General features: G+C 36.4%; 1 protein-coding gene and 1 long non-coding RNA gene across 2 annotated transcripts; one reads left to right on the top strand and one right to left on the bottom strand.

Moving 5' to 3' along the window:
• The first annotated feature begins 1,834 nt into the window (after positions 1-1,834).
• LOC113323646 (protein CHUP1, chloroplastic-like) lies at positions 1,835-4,524 on the top strand. Its single transcript, XM_026571979.1, has 5 exons — positions 1,835-2,610; positions 2,689-3,005; positions 3,107-3,218; positions 3,473-3,604; positions 3,691-4,524. Exons 1-5 carry the CDS (start codon positions 2,017-2,019, stop codon positions 3,787-3,789), a joined length of 1,254 nt encoding a protein of 417 aa, XP_026427764.1. The 5' UTR covers positions 1,835-2,016; the 3' UTR covers positions 3,790-4,524.
• Positions 4,525-6,042: 1,518 nt separating this feature from the next.
• Positions 6,043-6,566, bottom strand: LOC113323886. The gene is made up of 2 exons (XR_003347897.1): positions 6,407-6,566; positions 6,043-6,313 (listed from the first exon to the last, which is right to left on the bottom strand). It is a non-coding gene; the product is annotated as an uncharacterized LOC113323886 (long non-coding RNA).
• Between the last annotated feature and the right edge of the window lie 8,612 nt (positions 6,567-15,178).

Below are 15,178 nucleotides of genomic sequence, written 5' to 3'. Positions count from 1 at the left end.
TTACAAGAGGGTATGAGATGCCTCAGTGATCACGAGTTACAATTAGATTGGTAGACAACGAATCTATAGAAACATGATACTGAAACAAAATGTGAATAACAGTCTTCATATCGGAGTATCGGGTGCGGATGATAGAGTCGAAGGTAGAAAGGCCTCCGGTCAATGCTTTCCACAAGAAAAACTGTATTTTTGATAGGCATAACAATGCCCATAAAGACTTGTTTGATGGTAAAGGGATCCAATGCGATCGACCTGAGAAGCTAGACAAACATTTATATCCGGCTGCTGTGAGATACTGCTCGTACATTACCAATCTATTTCCTTTTGTTTCCGCTTGAACCATTGTGAATCTTGTAGATTGAGTTCCCTTTTGTTTCTCTGCCTGTACTACATAGCTAGAGCCCAGGATCTATTACACTTGAACATATACTTCCACTCTAGTATACTAGAAATGACACAAGTAAAATCTAAGGCTCTCTGGATCTAGAGTTTTCTTTTCTTTCTTTTTTTTCCTCCTGATCGAGACTGGGAATGGTAAACCATGGTAGAAGTTTTAATGGTAGACAAAGGCATCTGGAAATATTATCCCCTCGCGTGTAGAGCTCATTTGGGAAAAATCAAAAGAAATCAAGATTTTTTTTTCCTTTTTTTTTGTCCCGCTATTAGTTGACCTATCTCATTAACCAAGGGATATTTTTAAAATTATCCTTTTGATCGATTATCGGTAATATAAGAAATATGTATAATTTGATATCCATGTTTATATTCGTTGCATAGGTGTTTTAAAATGCTTTTCAATGATACAAAGTTTACGAAACTCCATGTTATAGTTCGAGAGATAAATCATTTCTAAATTTTAGAAGTTATTATAGTAAGGTTATACAAAAAAAAAAACGAACTCAATCTAAGGTTTATCCGATAACTTCCTAAAAATCAGAAAACCCTAGCTAGGATACTTGCTCTGCCCGGGTGATTACGTGCCAGGTGTTTGACTTTATTTACATTTTTTTTTTTTATTATCTTTTTTTTAAGTATACTCTATACCAAAATGGGATTGGTCAGGCCTCGCGTATATTCAGCGATCAGTTGGGGACTCAGCTCAAGTGTTGCCTTATCTTGGTAGGGAGAGTTGCCCTGGTTCTTAGGGCAAGTAAGAGTGTAGGACACAAATTTATGTGTTTCACCAGTATATCATTAATTCTTGAACTGCCATTTATTGTGTGTTCCTCATTCAACATTACAGTTATTTGGTGTTAGTTACAGGTACCCAGCCTGATCAAAGCTAGGTCGTCTGACACAATGCGATGGCAGCTTGAGTTCAACCTTGAATGCAATTTTTGCTAGTTTGACAATTACATTCTGGATACTTAAAATCTGAAAGTAACAACTCCAGACCTTTCTTCTCCGATAATAAGCATATATTCAACCCCCACAGCTGCAAAAAGGAACCTTGTTCAGGTTAGCTATGACATGGACTGCATAACCAGCTAAAATGATAGGCCTAGGAAGAAAGAAAAGAAAAAGAACTTCCACTGATAAACATGAATCTCCTTTCCACTTTCTCTTTTACGTTTTACCATCTATGTGCTTTTCTTTGTTCAATTGCTTCACAAGCAAAACACACCGACAAATTCCTTACCAAACAATAGTACCTCATTTTTCTTTACAAACTTGTGTTAAAATCTATTCCACTTGACAAGAAATTTATTGGGCACCTAACAACAGATCTTCATAAGGCTAAGATAGCTACTTGTCTACCTTTAATGTACCGCCCAAGTTCTCTCAGCCTCACCTACAAAAACAAACAGCTACACTAGTCTAGAACATTAAATGATCAAATGACACAAACACCCGAGTCTAGAACATTGTACGAACAGATCCATTGGTGAGTCCAGGGGCATTTCTAAAACACATCCATCAGTGAGTATAAGAGCATTCCTTAGATTGCAAGCATGATGATAATACTTATAGCAAGAGGAGATCCATGACTTAAGACTCCTACTCACAAAAAAAAAAATGGCAACAAATGATGACAATCTACAGCTCAGGCTTGTTACGAAGGAGCTTGAAGCTTGTCTCAAGAGGAACTGTTTGTTGCAGACAGAGAATGACCGACTAAAACAAGAGGTAACCAGTCTGCAAACAGGGATCCATTATCTCAAAGAACAACACAAAGACAGGAGTTTGTCATTCTTGAATAACTTGAAGACCTCCACCGAAAGTATATCTCCAAACAAACACACAACTCATGTAAAAAGTCACCGAGGTATGGAGGTGAAGAATGGTGAAATGAGAGACAAGGACAAAACAAATCAACTGCCAAAGCCAACTCCTAAAGCTACTTGTTTGGATTTGCCACAGGAAGTAAATGAAAAGAAATTACCTGTCAGAACTGCTGCAGTACCTCCGTCCCCACCACCACTTCCGTCAAAACTGCTGCTTGGATCCCCCAATGCAGTCAGGCGTGTACCAGAAGTTATGGAGATCTACCGAACACTAACAAGGAGGGAGACAAAAACAGACAACAAAATTACCAATTCGGGAACTTCTGTTGCAAATACCCGGGACATGATAGGTGAAATTGAGAACCGCTCGACATACCTTTTAGCTGTAAGTATGACACGCTACGAATTACACATTACAAACAATAACTTTCTCTTATTTATAGCATTCACCTCCAATCAACAGATAAAGTCAGATGTCGAAGCACATGGGGACTTCATAAGGTTCTTAACAAAGGAGGTGGAGAATGCAGCCTACAAAGATATTTCTAATGTCGAGGCATTTGTTAAATGGTTAGATGGCGAACTGTCATATCTAGTAGATGAAAGGGCTGTGCTGAAGCATTTTCCCCAGTGGCCTGAGCGGAAAGCAGATGCACTGCGCGAAGCTGCTTTCAACTACCGAGACCTGAAAAATCTAGAATCTGAGGTTTTATCGTTCAGGGACAACCCCAAACAACCAATACTCCTTTCCCTCAAGAAAATGCAGGAGATTCAAGACAGGTAAGGAATAATGTTGGTGCCAAATTGCCAATAAGACTTCAAAAAAATGAGTTCTCAATATAAAATGGCAGACTAACATGACAGTTACCTAATACTGGCAGATTAGAAAGGAGCGTCCATAATACACAACGAACTAGGGAAAGTACAAGCAAAAGATACAGAGATCTCCAAATTCCTTGGGAGTGGATGCTAGATGCAGGAACAATCAGTCAGGTATGGTACTAGACTCTCCCACCAATCCTATAGTTAAGTTGCAACAATATTAATCAGTAGTATCTTGAGAGTAACCCAAAACTACGTAAGAATGTGTTACATGACCCCCTTGGCCGCAAGAAGAAAACCATGAAAAAATGTGTTACATGACCCCCTTAGCCGCAAGAAAAAAAAAACAATTCCAGCAGCCAACAACAACAATGTAGTACAGTAGACTAATGATCATATAAATGACCATATGCCATTCATCACAGTTGAAATTAGGGTCTGTCAAACTGGCAAAGGAGTACATGAGACGAGTGGCTGGGGAATTGCAAACCAAGGACTTTACACAAAAGGAAGATCTCATACTTCAAGGCGTTCGTTTTGCTTTCAGAGTGCATCAGGTTGGCAACTTTGCAAGCCTTCTAACTCATTGTTTTACCTACATATATCATTTATGTCCCCTAACTTACGATTAAAACTTTTCCAGTTTGTGGGTGGGTTCAATGCAGAAGCCATGCATGCTTTTAAAGAGCTACAAAAGGTCATCACAGGTTGCTATGGACAACAACAACACATAAGGACATGACATGTTTGACTGCCAAATAGTAACCAGCCTTGGAATCTCGGATTACTCAATTACTTTTTCTAAGTAAAATAAAAATAGATTCCGTAATGTCTATTATGCCAACAGGATGACGTATAATCAGGTTGCTTACAATATACTGGAGAACCCTAGAACCGCAGAGGTTGACAAAGATCATCAGATTTAGTTTTTAGAATTCTTGACCACAGTTTCTCCTTAGTTCAAGGAAAATGCTTATGTATTGCATTCCTCAATAGTGGCCTGACTGATAAATGGACTCATGATTAGAAGAGAGCCTGGAATCACGTCTTGCTAGACATAACAGTTCAACACGAGTTGTTTTAGAGTTGCTGGACTCTGACAACTTGAAGTGGAATGAACGAACAGTTAGGAATAAAATTCCTAGTCAGATTGCAGAAAAAATCTTAAATACTAGAGTTGGGAAAGAAGATGTGAAGCTCTGAAGCTAGATTCTGATTAGTTGAGATGGATGTTAACTCTTAACGGAAAATATTCAGTCAAATCCCTTTATGACAGCTTCAAAATTGTGAGGCAGTTTGATAATATGTAACTGCAAAATTTTGGAGATATTTTCGGAACATTAAAGTCTGTCAACATAAATTAGACATTTGTTGTTCATTTGCTAAGACTGTAAAGATTGTTGCTCTAGTTGGATTGCAGGAAAGGGAGAACAACAAGACATTAAAGTTTTGGCCACAAAATATTGGCTGATTTGCATTTTTCAAGGAAAAACAAATACTAGTAGTTTGAGCATTTATCCAGGGGTTCAGAGGACCCTGAACTTCTGGAATATATCTATTCTCCTTTCACTCATGATACTGACAAAAATTAGGAATAATTTGAAAATAAATGGTAATTTTTCTTGGGTTTCTAATTCTTGCATTGCTGGATATGAACCTATGAACCAATTGTAAGAAACGCCCCAGGAACAGCTCTCAAGGCTAGCTCTGGATTCTTCACAGCCACCAGCTGAGAAGAAACAGAAGCTATCTATATACCCAATGAGCGGGTATTAAAAATGTTTGTTTGCCACCCTAATATTTTCTTGTCTTTCCCGCAATAAAGAGAAAAAAAATTGGGTCAAAAGAAAATGTCTACATTTTGAGACTTTTAGTAAGGAATTACAACTACAACAAAAAAAATGATCATAAATGTTAGCGTTACATGGAGCATTGGACAAACAGAGGAAGTGACAAACCAAAACATCGGCCAAGAACACAGAAAAACAACTTAGGAGGTTCAGACTTCAGACGATTAACATGTTACCTCCGGACCTAATTGGTGTTTTAATCATTCAGGTCCCAGATCTAAGGAACCTAGACTTAATGGTTTTAGCCTTCCTAGACAACCCCACCCATTCAAAAAACAACTTCGATTATGAAAAAAGCTCTCTATAGAACCCATCACTAAAAGCTGAGCCTTTTTCCTGTCTACAGGTTCCCCATGGACATGACAGTATTGATTGACAGCCACAACAAGGAGAAGAAGAACTACATTTTATACTTGTATACTTGAAAATAAGTAAATAATAGCCCATCTACTTCAGCACAAACTCCAGTTTCAGAAATATGACAGCATAAACTCCAGTTTCAGAAATATGACAGTTTCAGGGATCTGAACCTCAAAAATAAGCTAACATAACATACCTCAGAACCTAAATGACCAATATTTATAAAAATGATAAAAATGTAGTTACATGATTCTACAGTTGTGTACTCGACGATTCTGAGATAAAAATGTAGTTACATGTAGTTACATAACGTACCTCAGAACCTAAATGATAAAAATGTAGTTACATGATTCTATAGTTGTGTACTCGACGATTCTGAGATAAGAGCTGGATAATCCGTCACCTCTAGACACTAGTTAGATCTAAGATTCATTTGTCACAATATGATTAATGTACCTGTCTTTCATCTACTGCATATTGAAATAATGAGTAGACTATTAGGAAAATTACTTTCATCTACTGCATATTAAAATAATGAGTAGACTAAATGAATCTAAAAATCCTTCTAATTTCCCCAGATTCATAATAGGAAAATTAGTTCCTAAATACAACTCTTTTCAGCAACATGAATGTTCTAAACGAATCTAATAATACAAGTCTTGATCTAACAGGCTAAGGGGATGTCCTAACGCATTTTGAAGTAAATATGCAATCATCAACTAATACAGAATCTAAATCAACCAATAAGACCAAAATATGTGAAAAAAATTAATAAAAATAGAACAAATCTGAAAACGCTGAAATAATCTGATAAACGAAATTCATTCATATCTGAAAAACAACATTCAAGAGTAACAATTTATCTTTCCTAACAAACAGAAAAGATAAAATGAGTCTTCATAAAACCCTAAAAACAGAAACAAAAGCTTTATACTAACTATTCCTCCTCCGCCACTGATTTCGACCTAGACCTGTTTCCTCCTTCAATGACTACTTAGATCTTTGTCTCATCTTTCGTCTCTTCCTCTTCAATCTCCTCATCCTCTTCTTCTTCCACTACGAAAAACAAAAAAAAAAAAATCAGAATCAGTACAGATAAATATATCAAATCTAGGGTTTCTGAGAAAGAAATCAAAGGTAAGAGCATACCTTAGCCCTCATCGTGAAACAGAGAGTAAATTCGGCGACGATTTGTTTTCGATACCCTAACGATGGAGAAAGAACGGAAGAGACTGGGAAGAGTTATGTATTTATAGCTGCGTGGAATAAACCCTAAATATGTATGCACCCATACGTCTTGGTTGGAAACTCACTGCCAACAACAAAAAATATAGATGGCTCACATGAATGGGCACCAAACTTTCGCCGTTTTAACTATTAACTAGGATACCTCAGTAGCACAGCTCAGTAGTATTCCATCAACTCCTATAACAGTAAGGAAGAAGTCAGGGGTTCAATCCCCGCTTCCATAAAGGTTTGTAGTAGATTAATTGTATAGTGGTTTCAGCGGGGTTGGGTTCGGGTAGGGGTCTGGATCCGACTTTCGCGTATCAAAAAAAAAAAAAAACTAGTATTAACTAGGATAGCCATCTCAGTCATGGAAACAAACGATATTTAATCAATTCAACTGATTTAGACAAATTTTCATTTATCAAATATTTTGCAAGTATTATCACAGCTGACTAGACGTAAATAAGTAATTGTGGTGTCGCTAGATCAAAAATGCTCGAGCACTGCGCGAGTAAATAAAAGTTCATAAAACATCCATTGTAAAGGTGAATGTCAATATCCTATTTCATCCTTGATTGGAGATTGATGAAAACCTCCACAATCAATAAGAACAAGATCATGATACACAGACTATTGAGGTAAAAATAGTCGGCCTGGCTTCACGAACCCCTAAGTGAAGTCTTTAAGTTGTAAAGATAATTCTGTTTCTCAGAGAAACCTAGGTTAATAGAGGACGACTCTAGCAAGCTCAACTAGAATACAGAAGTGACAGAGAATGAAATTCTCATTTGTTTGAGTCTCTTTATTTATAGACTTTCAAGAGTATATGTAGTTTTGAAATTCAAGCAAACACTTTCTCAGCTTATTAGATGGAATTCTTATTAGGAATTCATGTAAGCATGTGAGAAGTATGACTTGAAATTACACAGAAGAATATAAATTATGGTCCAGGGTACTAGAAACGTGTACAATGATAATTCATGACAAAAATGCCATATGAACGCATAAGCATAATCGTGTTCATTTAACACTTAAGACTTAAATCATGATTTACAAACACAGAGTGATTTAGTGATCAAAGATGTCTCACAAGTGTTCATGATAAATGTAGAAATACCAAAAATATTTGTGAAAATAGTTTATGAGCATTTTCTTAATTTGTACTAGGTAGGTATGTGTAGGGTACACGTACCTAATTTCCAATTCGTGAATTCAGAGAGTTAGGAGACGCGTACTGGGTATGCATACCCTAAGTTATTCACGAACTCGGTCCCATGGGGTATGCGTATCTCTCCCTTTATACGAATTCAGAACCTCAGGGTACGCGTACTGGATATGCATGCCTACCTACATTTTAGAACTCATATGTCTAGGGTACGTTTACCTGTTAGAGTATTGCTCGGTCGAACTCGCATGCGTTGCTATCTCAAGCATGTTTTTTAAGTTTAGTTGTCAAACTATAGTTCTTGATTTTTATACTACTTATAGCTAAGTCTCGGTTAGGACAGGTTAGTGTAGTTGAGCTCCAGACTCCATGGCGATTATCTTGCGAAGACGAATAACTACTCAAGGAACCAATGGAACTTTATCTGACCAAAAAGGTATGTGAGACTTGAACTTATCTATCACTCAAATGTCTACTCTATCTCCAACTCTTGAGACAAATTCGTATAAGTATGATAGTTTTCATACATACACATTTGATATTTCGAGCCGAGTTTACTCGTTTATCTTTTATCTCGAAATACGTATTGGTAAAGCTTTCGCTTTAGCCGTTGTTCATCTTTATCCCGTGACGCAAGTCGTGAAGATGTTTCGATCTTGAAAATAGCTTTGATGACGATAGTCGTGAATAACGATTATTCTAACATTATAGAAGAATCTTTCATTGATTTAAATGTAGAGTTGAGAATATGTAACCAACTATGGATATAAGCATATATAGTGTGTTCGCACATTAGTGTATAAACCCATGTGCCGGAAACCAAGTGTGTGCATTCGTGCATACGTATTGGCGAAGGAGGCAGGTTGGGTACGCGTACTGGCGGAAGATTTCTAACCGAAAATTTCTGATGAGGTTTGTGAACTTTGCAAACTGGAAAACCGTCACCTTAGGTACGCGTACCCGTACGCGTACCCTCGGAAGTTTTCGAACCGAAAATTTATGCTGGGTTTACAAACCCAATTCCGGTAAAGCTAGAGTATACGTACCCGTACGCGTACCCAAGCTGGTTATATCTCAAATCGGTAGTTCATGAACTAAAAACAATAAATTAATAAGGAATGTAATATTTGCAAACCGTGGCTATATTGTTCATGATTGATTCAAGTGAATCAAACAGATTTTGTTTCAATTGTGTCTATTACAAAGATCTAAGCAATTGAACAACTCTTGAACTAGCTCTTTTGAAGTCATTGGAACTATTGAAGAAGATGAATATGGTTGATATGAAAGTTACTCATGTAATCATTGGTGAACCATCGATGAACCTTTTGTTAACCAACCAAATGTACACGTTTAGGTACGGTTACTCAAACCTAAATGAAATATATTTCATTTGTGTGTGACAAGCTAAGTTTCGATCTAACGGTTGAAAGATATTAGCTTGGGAAAAATCAGGTTGATCATCTAACGGTGAATATTGAATGCTTTGTTACTAAGCTAACTTAGATTGCAAACCCTGACTTGAAAACTATATAAGGAGGACTCTAGCATCTGTACAAAACTAATCCCTACACCTCATGTGTGCTACTAGTTAGTTTTTCTAGAGTCGTTTCTCCTTTAACCGTAGGTTTCTTCTCGAGACCCTGTCAGTTAAACGACTGAAAGACTTAATTAGGATTGTGAAGCCAGACGATACTACTTCTCTTGTAGTTTGCGATCTGATCTTGTCATTTTCTATCGTACGAGTTCAATTGTAAGATTGGCTTGAGATTTATCTCTGATAGGGCAAGATAAAAAGAAATCACAAACATCTTCGTCGCATCGTTTGTGATTCCGCAACATCTAGTTTCGCTACCATATGACTTAGATTGTTGTGAGGTGATTGATAACTCTAGGTTGTTCTTCGGGAATATAAGACCGGATTATCAATTGGTTCTCGTTCACCTTGATTTTATCAAAAGACGGAACAAAATTTATTAGGTTTATCTGTGGGAGACAGATTTATCAATCAGGTAGACTTATTTTATGTGATACAGATTTGTCTATTCAAGTCTTCGACTTTGGGTCGTAGAAACTCTTAGTTTTGGGTGAGATCATCTAAGGGAATCAAGTACGTAGTATCCTGCTGGGATCAGAGACGTAAGGAGCGCAACTGTACCTTGGATCAGTATGATATTGATTAGGGTTCAACTACAGTCCATACCGAAGTTAGTTTGTAGTAGGCTAATGTCTGTAGCGGCTTAATACAGTGTGGTGTTCAATCTGGACTAGGTCCCGGGGTTTTTCTGCATTTGCGGTTTCCTCGTTAACAAAATTTCTGGTTTATGTGTTATTTCTATTTCATCATTATATTGTTTATCTTTATAATTGAAATAATACAGGTTGTGCATTGAAGATCAATCAATTAGAATATCTAACCTTTGGTTGTTGATTTACATTGATTGACACTTGGATATTGGTCTTTGGTATCATCCAAGTTATTCCTTGTATTTGATAAAGACTCGTTGATTCCTATTAGCTTGAGTAAATATCAAATCAAGAGAAGAGATATTAACTCCTTGATATACTTTTATCTAGATTGAGTCTGACTTTTTAGTTGATTCTCTAGAAAGCATATCGGAGTTAGTCCATACAGATTGCTAATCGAAATATTGGGTGGTGGTGTTAGACTCCTGCTTTTTCAATTGGTATCAGAGCAGGCAAACACATTAAAGACCTTATAAGTCTGTGTTTGTAGCGATCTGATTATGGACGAGTCTAGCTCTAATAACGTACCAGGTCAGAAATTACCAGATGATTCTGAAAGCTTGGATTCACCTGAGAGAACTATCACATCTATGTCAATATCTAAACATTCTCTTGATGTAAAAACTGTTGATTGGGAAACACTCCTAGAAGAACAGTTGGATGAACTTTCTGATGAAGGTGTTTCAGATATTGATAGAGATGTTGATGAGGAATCTCAGAGTATGTTAAGTTTTTGGATTTGTGGAAAATGAAGAAGATTACAACTTTTCATGTCACACCTCTTTTGACTCATCTCTATCGAGAAAACAAGAAATTGAGAAGATGTTACGCAGGTGTTTATTTTTTGAATCGTTCTAACGAATCGATCCTCAAAGATTCTGAGGAAAACCTACGTATGAAGTCACTTGAATGTGATAAACTTTATCAAAAGTACTTTTTGTTGGAAGAGAAACTTGCAGAATCTGAAGCAAGGTTTAACTCTCAACAAATTAGTTTTGATGACAGAGAAAGTGCTTGTCTCGTTCGAGAAAAACACCTTGAGGCTTATTTAACTGCTTCTCTTGATAAAATCAAGATGTTGGAAGATGACTTGAAAAAGTTCAATACTAGTTCAAGTAAATTAACCACTATGCTAGGAGCAAGTCAAAATCATCGTGATGCACGAGGATTGGGCTATAAGGGAATAGATGCTCCAAATATTAGCAAAGAGGTAAATTTGTCAAGGCTAGTAATTATTCTCAACAAAAGGTTTCCACTGATGGCAAAAGTGAGATACCTTCACCGGCAGTTAAGGTTCAAAAGAGAAAAGTATATCAACCTCCAAAACCAGCACACATGAATCTGGGTAAGAACGTTCCTTATATTTGTCATTATTGTGGAAACAAAAGTCGCCTGGAAAGGAGATGTCGTTTTCGTATAAGGAATGAAAAACTTCATGTTCTTGTTTGGGTGTCAAAAGAAGTGATTAAACCGGGATCATATGTTAAGGATGGTTGTAAATGTCAAACCTTTAGGAAAAGGAATCAGTGATGTGATAATCCTAGATTTTCCTATAAACGTCATACGAAGTCTTTTCACAATCGTAATGGTTATCAAAATGATAACTTCGTAAAGACTAAGACAAGATCTGATGCTCCCAATTGGAGAAAGACTAACTTGCAAAGAATAGTCAATCCAATTCTCTACCGAGAAATCTTGAAGAGAGTAATGGGAAGAAGGTTTCGGTTGTTCCTAAACGCACTCAGAAGTGGGTACTAAAGAAATCCAATGATGCTTTGAATGTGAAAAGGAATGATCTTCTAGAAAATTCCATGAAAATGGAGAAGGCAGTATCCATGATGGTGGAACTTAACAATTTTTTTGGAAAAATAGAATTGGATGTGAAAGGTTCTAAAAGCGATCTCTTTCATGATAATCCAACGCTCACTTGTGGTGAGCAAGACATTGTTCACCCCAATGAAACTTGATTGTGTTGTAAGTGCATCCTCACCAAGGAACGCCCTGCTATGTATACGGTGAGGAATGCACAAGAATTGGGGCGCACAAATTATGTTTGGTAAGGCTGTAAAATTCAATTGGATTCATCTAGAAAGGTATGTATATAAACTTGAGCAAGATTTGTGCTTTTATTTGCTTAGGGAACTTATAATAATTCACGTACCTTTCTTATCGTTCTTTTCTACCTAACTTGATCTGTGTTTAAGGTTCTTAAATGTTTATTAAAAATAATAGTTCAGGATGTTTGGACTACCTGGTCCACATACCAGGTATGCATAACATATTTTAAAATCAAATTCCAGGGGTTTAGGTACGCATACCCGTTTGCATACTGTTCCAGGACATGAAAATTCGTTTGCAAACCCGTATGTATACTTGACGTCGATATTCGGTAAATTTGTTTTGGCCGTAACTTCTCTGTCCGAACTCGAAATGACCTCATTCTTTTTTCATTCTCTTCCTCTTTGAATTCTAAATTTGTACGAGTTGAGGTTGGTCTTTTTCCCGTATCTTGTTTTTGAGTGTTTTCTCCGTTTCGTTGTACTTGTTCTACTGAACTTGGGCACTTGGATTCTTGGAGTAATTCTCTTATGATCTCATTTGTAGCTTTTACAAGAATGATGATGATGAATCACAAAGATGGAAGTTCAAGAATGGGCTATAGTACGCATTGCTATGGGATTCTTGAATGTTCACAATCATCTTATGTGTACTATGATGCATGGTCTTTAATGACTTTGTATGTTCTTCTTTGTTAAGAAAATCTTTTTATACGCTTTTGGTAACCACTCTTGGTGTAAATCCGTGCGAAAAAGTTTGATTCTACCTTATAAGGGCAAAGATTGTTTTGCAGTATTAATCTTTATGGTTTTATATATTGTAATATGTTATGGGATATGTGTGTTTGCGTCAGTGAACTGTTATTGTCCCATATGTTGTCAAAAGTTAGCTCTTTCGTATGTCGGTATGCAAATATTGATAAAAGATTGATGAACTTTTGACAAAACAAAAGTTAAGCCTATATTATCAATTTTTGTAGGTTAAAATATTTTATTTACAAAGATTATGTCTATTATAAATCGTTATGCAAATAGTGATGAAAGATATAATGAATCTTTGTATTTTCCGCAGTATTGATCCTTCCCTGATCCATATTTTTTGTGTATACTGCGATACTCCATAAGGTATTCTTGTGTTGAGTATATGAACGGTTAAGTTGATCATTCCTTTATGGTTAAATTAGTCGTAGCTCCGTAAGCTTTCTTATGTCGAGCATAATCAATTAAATTGATCACTTTTGTGTTTAATTTGATTGTGTATTCCAATTGAATTAATCATGGGTTTACTTGTGATTAGTTTGGTTGAGATTTTTGGATATAAAAAAATCATTTCTTTATGGTTTTTGATGTCCAATAAAATCCTTTCTTTTCTCGTTTAAAAGTAAGGTCACTCTTGTTGTTCTTTCGGGAATGACATAAAATGGGGGAGAGTTCATTCGAACTTGTTCTTAATTTCATATATTTGCGGGGAGTGTGGCTGTGGAATTTTTAGGGGTTATCTTGTATCTTCATAAACTCCTTGATGAATGCATTTAGCTTCGTCTATATGATTGCATCTAAATTAGTTGGTATGTACTTTTCTTTGGTCTTGAAGCATCTCCGTGGAAATTTCATTAGGATCTCGTTTTCGTACCTTTGCCAATTATATTGACAAAAAGGGGGAGAATTAATATGTAGTTCACACTACAAATACATATGGTTTACGTGTTTTACGGGCCATTATGTAAGGGGGAGTGGTTTTCATATTGAGATGAAAGTATTGACTAAGGGGGAGTGATACATATCACCATAGTATTGTTGTCGAAGTTGTGATATAAGAACTTTGATATTATGTAATAATACTATGATATTGTATAACAATAATCGAGATCTTTTGTTTTCTCATTGTTATGGCTACGGAACTTTTAACAACTATGATGCGGAATTGAACATCTATGGAATCATGGGAGTACTTAGAAAAGAAGAAGTTTTCGAGTAATGTTGAAGGACCAAGAGGATAAAGCATGTGGACGAGAAGCTACAAAGTTTATTTATTTTTTAATCCATATGTATTGATAGTTTTGTCACTAAAATTGACAAAGGGGGAGATTGTTAGGGCAATGCTCGGTCGAACTCGCATGCGTTGCTATCTCAATCATGTTTTTCAAGTTTAGTTGTCAAAACTATATGTCTTGATTTCTAGACTACTTATAGATAAGTCTCGGTTAGGACAAGTTAGTGTAGTTGAGCTCCAGACTCCATGGAGATTACCTTGCGAAGGCGAAGAACTACTCAAGGAACCAGTGGAACTTCATCCGACCAAAAAGGTATGTGAGACTTGAACTTATCTATCACTCAAATGTCTACTCTATCTCCTACTCTTGAGACAAAGTCGTATAAGAATGATAGTTTTCATACATACACATTTGATATTTCGAGCCGAGTTTACTCGTCTATCTTTTATCTCGAAATACGTGTTGGAAAGCTTTCGCTTTAGCCGTTGTTCATCTTTATCCCGTGACGCAAGTCATGGAGACATTTCGATCTTGAAAATAGCTTTGATGACGATAGCCGTGAATAACGATTATTATAACATTATAGAAGAATATTTCAATGATTGAAATGTAGAGTTGAGAATACGTAACCAACTATGGATATAAGCATATATAGTGTGTTCGCACATTAGTGTATAAATCCATGTGTCGGAAACCAAGTGTGTGCATTCATGCATACGTATTGGCGAATGAGACAGGTTGGGTACGCTTACCTGTACGCGTACTGGCAGAAGTTTTCTAACCTAAAATATCTGCTGAGGTTTGTGAACTTTGCAAACTGGAAAATTGTCACCTTAGGTAGGCATACCCATACGCGTACCCTCGAAAGTTTTCGAACCGAAAATTTATGCTGGGTTTACAAACCCTATTCCGGTAAAGCTAGAGTACACATACCCGTACGCGTATCCAAGATGGTTATATCTCAAATCGGTAGTTCCTGAACTAAAAACAATAAATCAATAAAGAATGCAGTCTTTGGAAACCGTGGCTATATTGTTCATGATTGATTCAAGTGAATCAAACCGATTTTGTTTCAATTGTGTCTATTATAAAGATCTAAGCAATTGAACAACTCTTAAACTAGTTCTTTGAAGTCATGTTATTGAAGAAGATGAATATGGTTAATATGAGAGTTACTCATGTGGTTAACCATTGGTGAACCATTTGTGAACCAAAAAAATGTACACGT

This window comes from Papaver somniferum, chromosome 11, assembly GCF_003573695.1.
Source record: "Papaver somniferum cultivar HN1 chromosome 11, ASM357369v1, whole genome shotgun sequence".
Classification (NCBI taxonomy): Eukaryota; Viridiplantae; Streptophyta; class Magnoliopsida; order Ranunculales; family Papaveraceae; genus Papaver; species Papaver somniferum.
The sequence above is the reverse complement of the archived record's forward strand: the minus strand, read 5'-3'. Positions and strand labels throughout refer to the sequence as shown.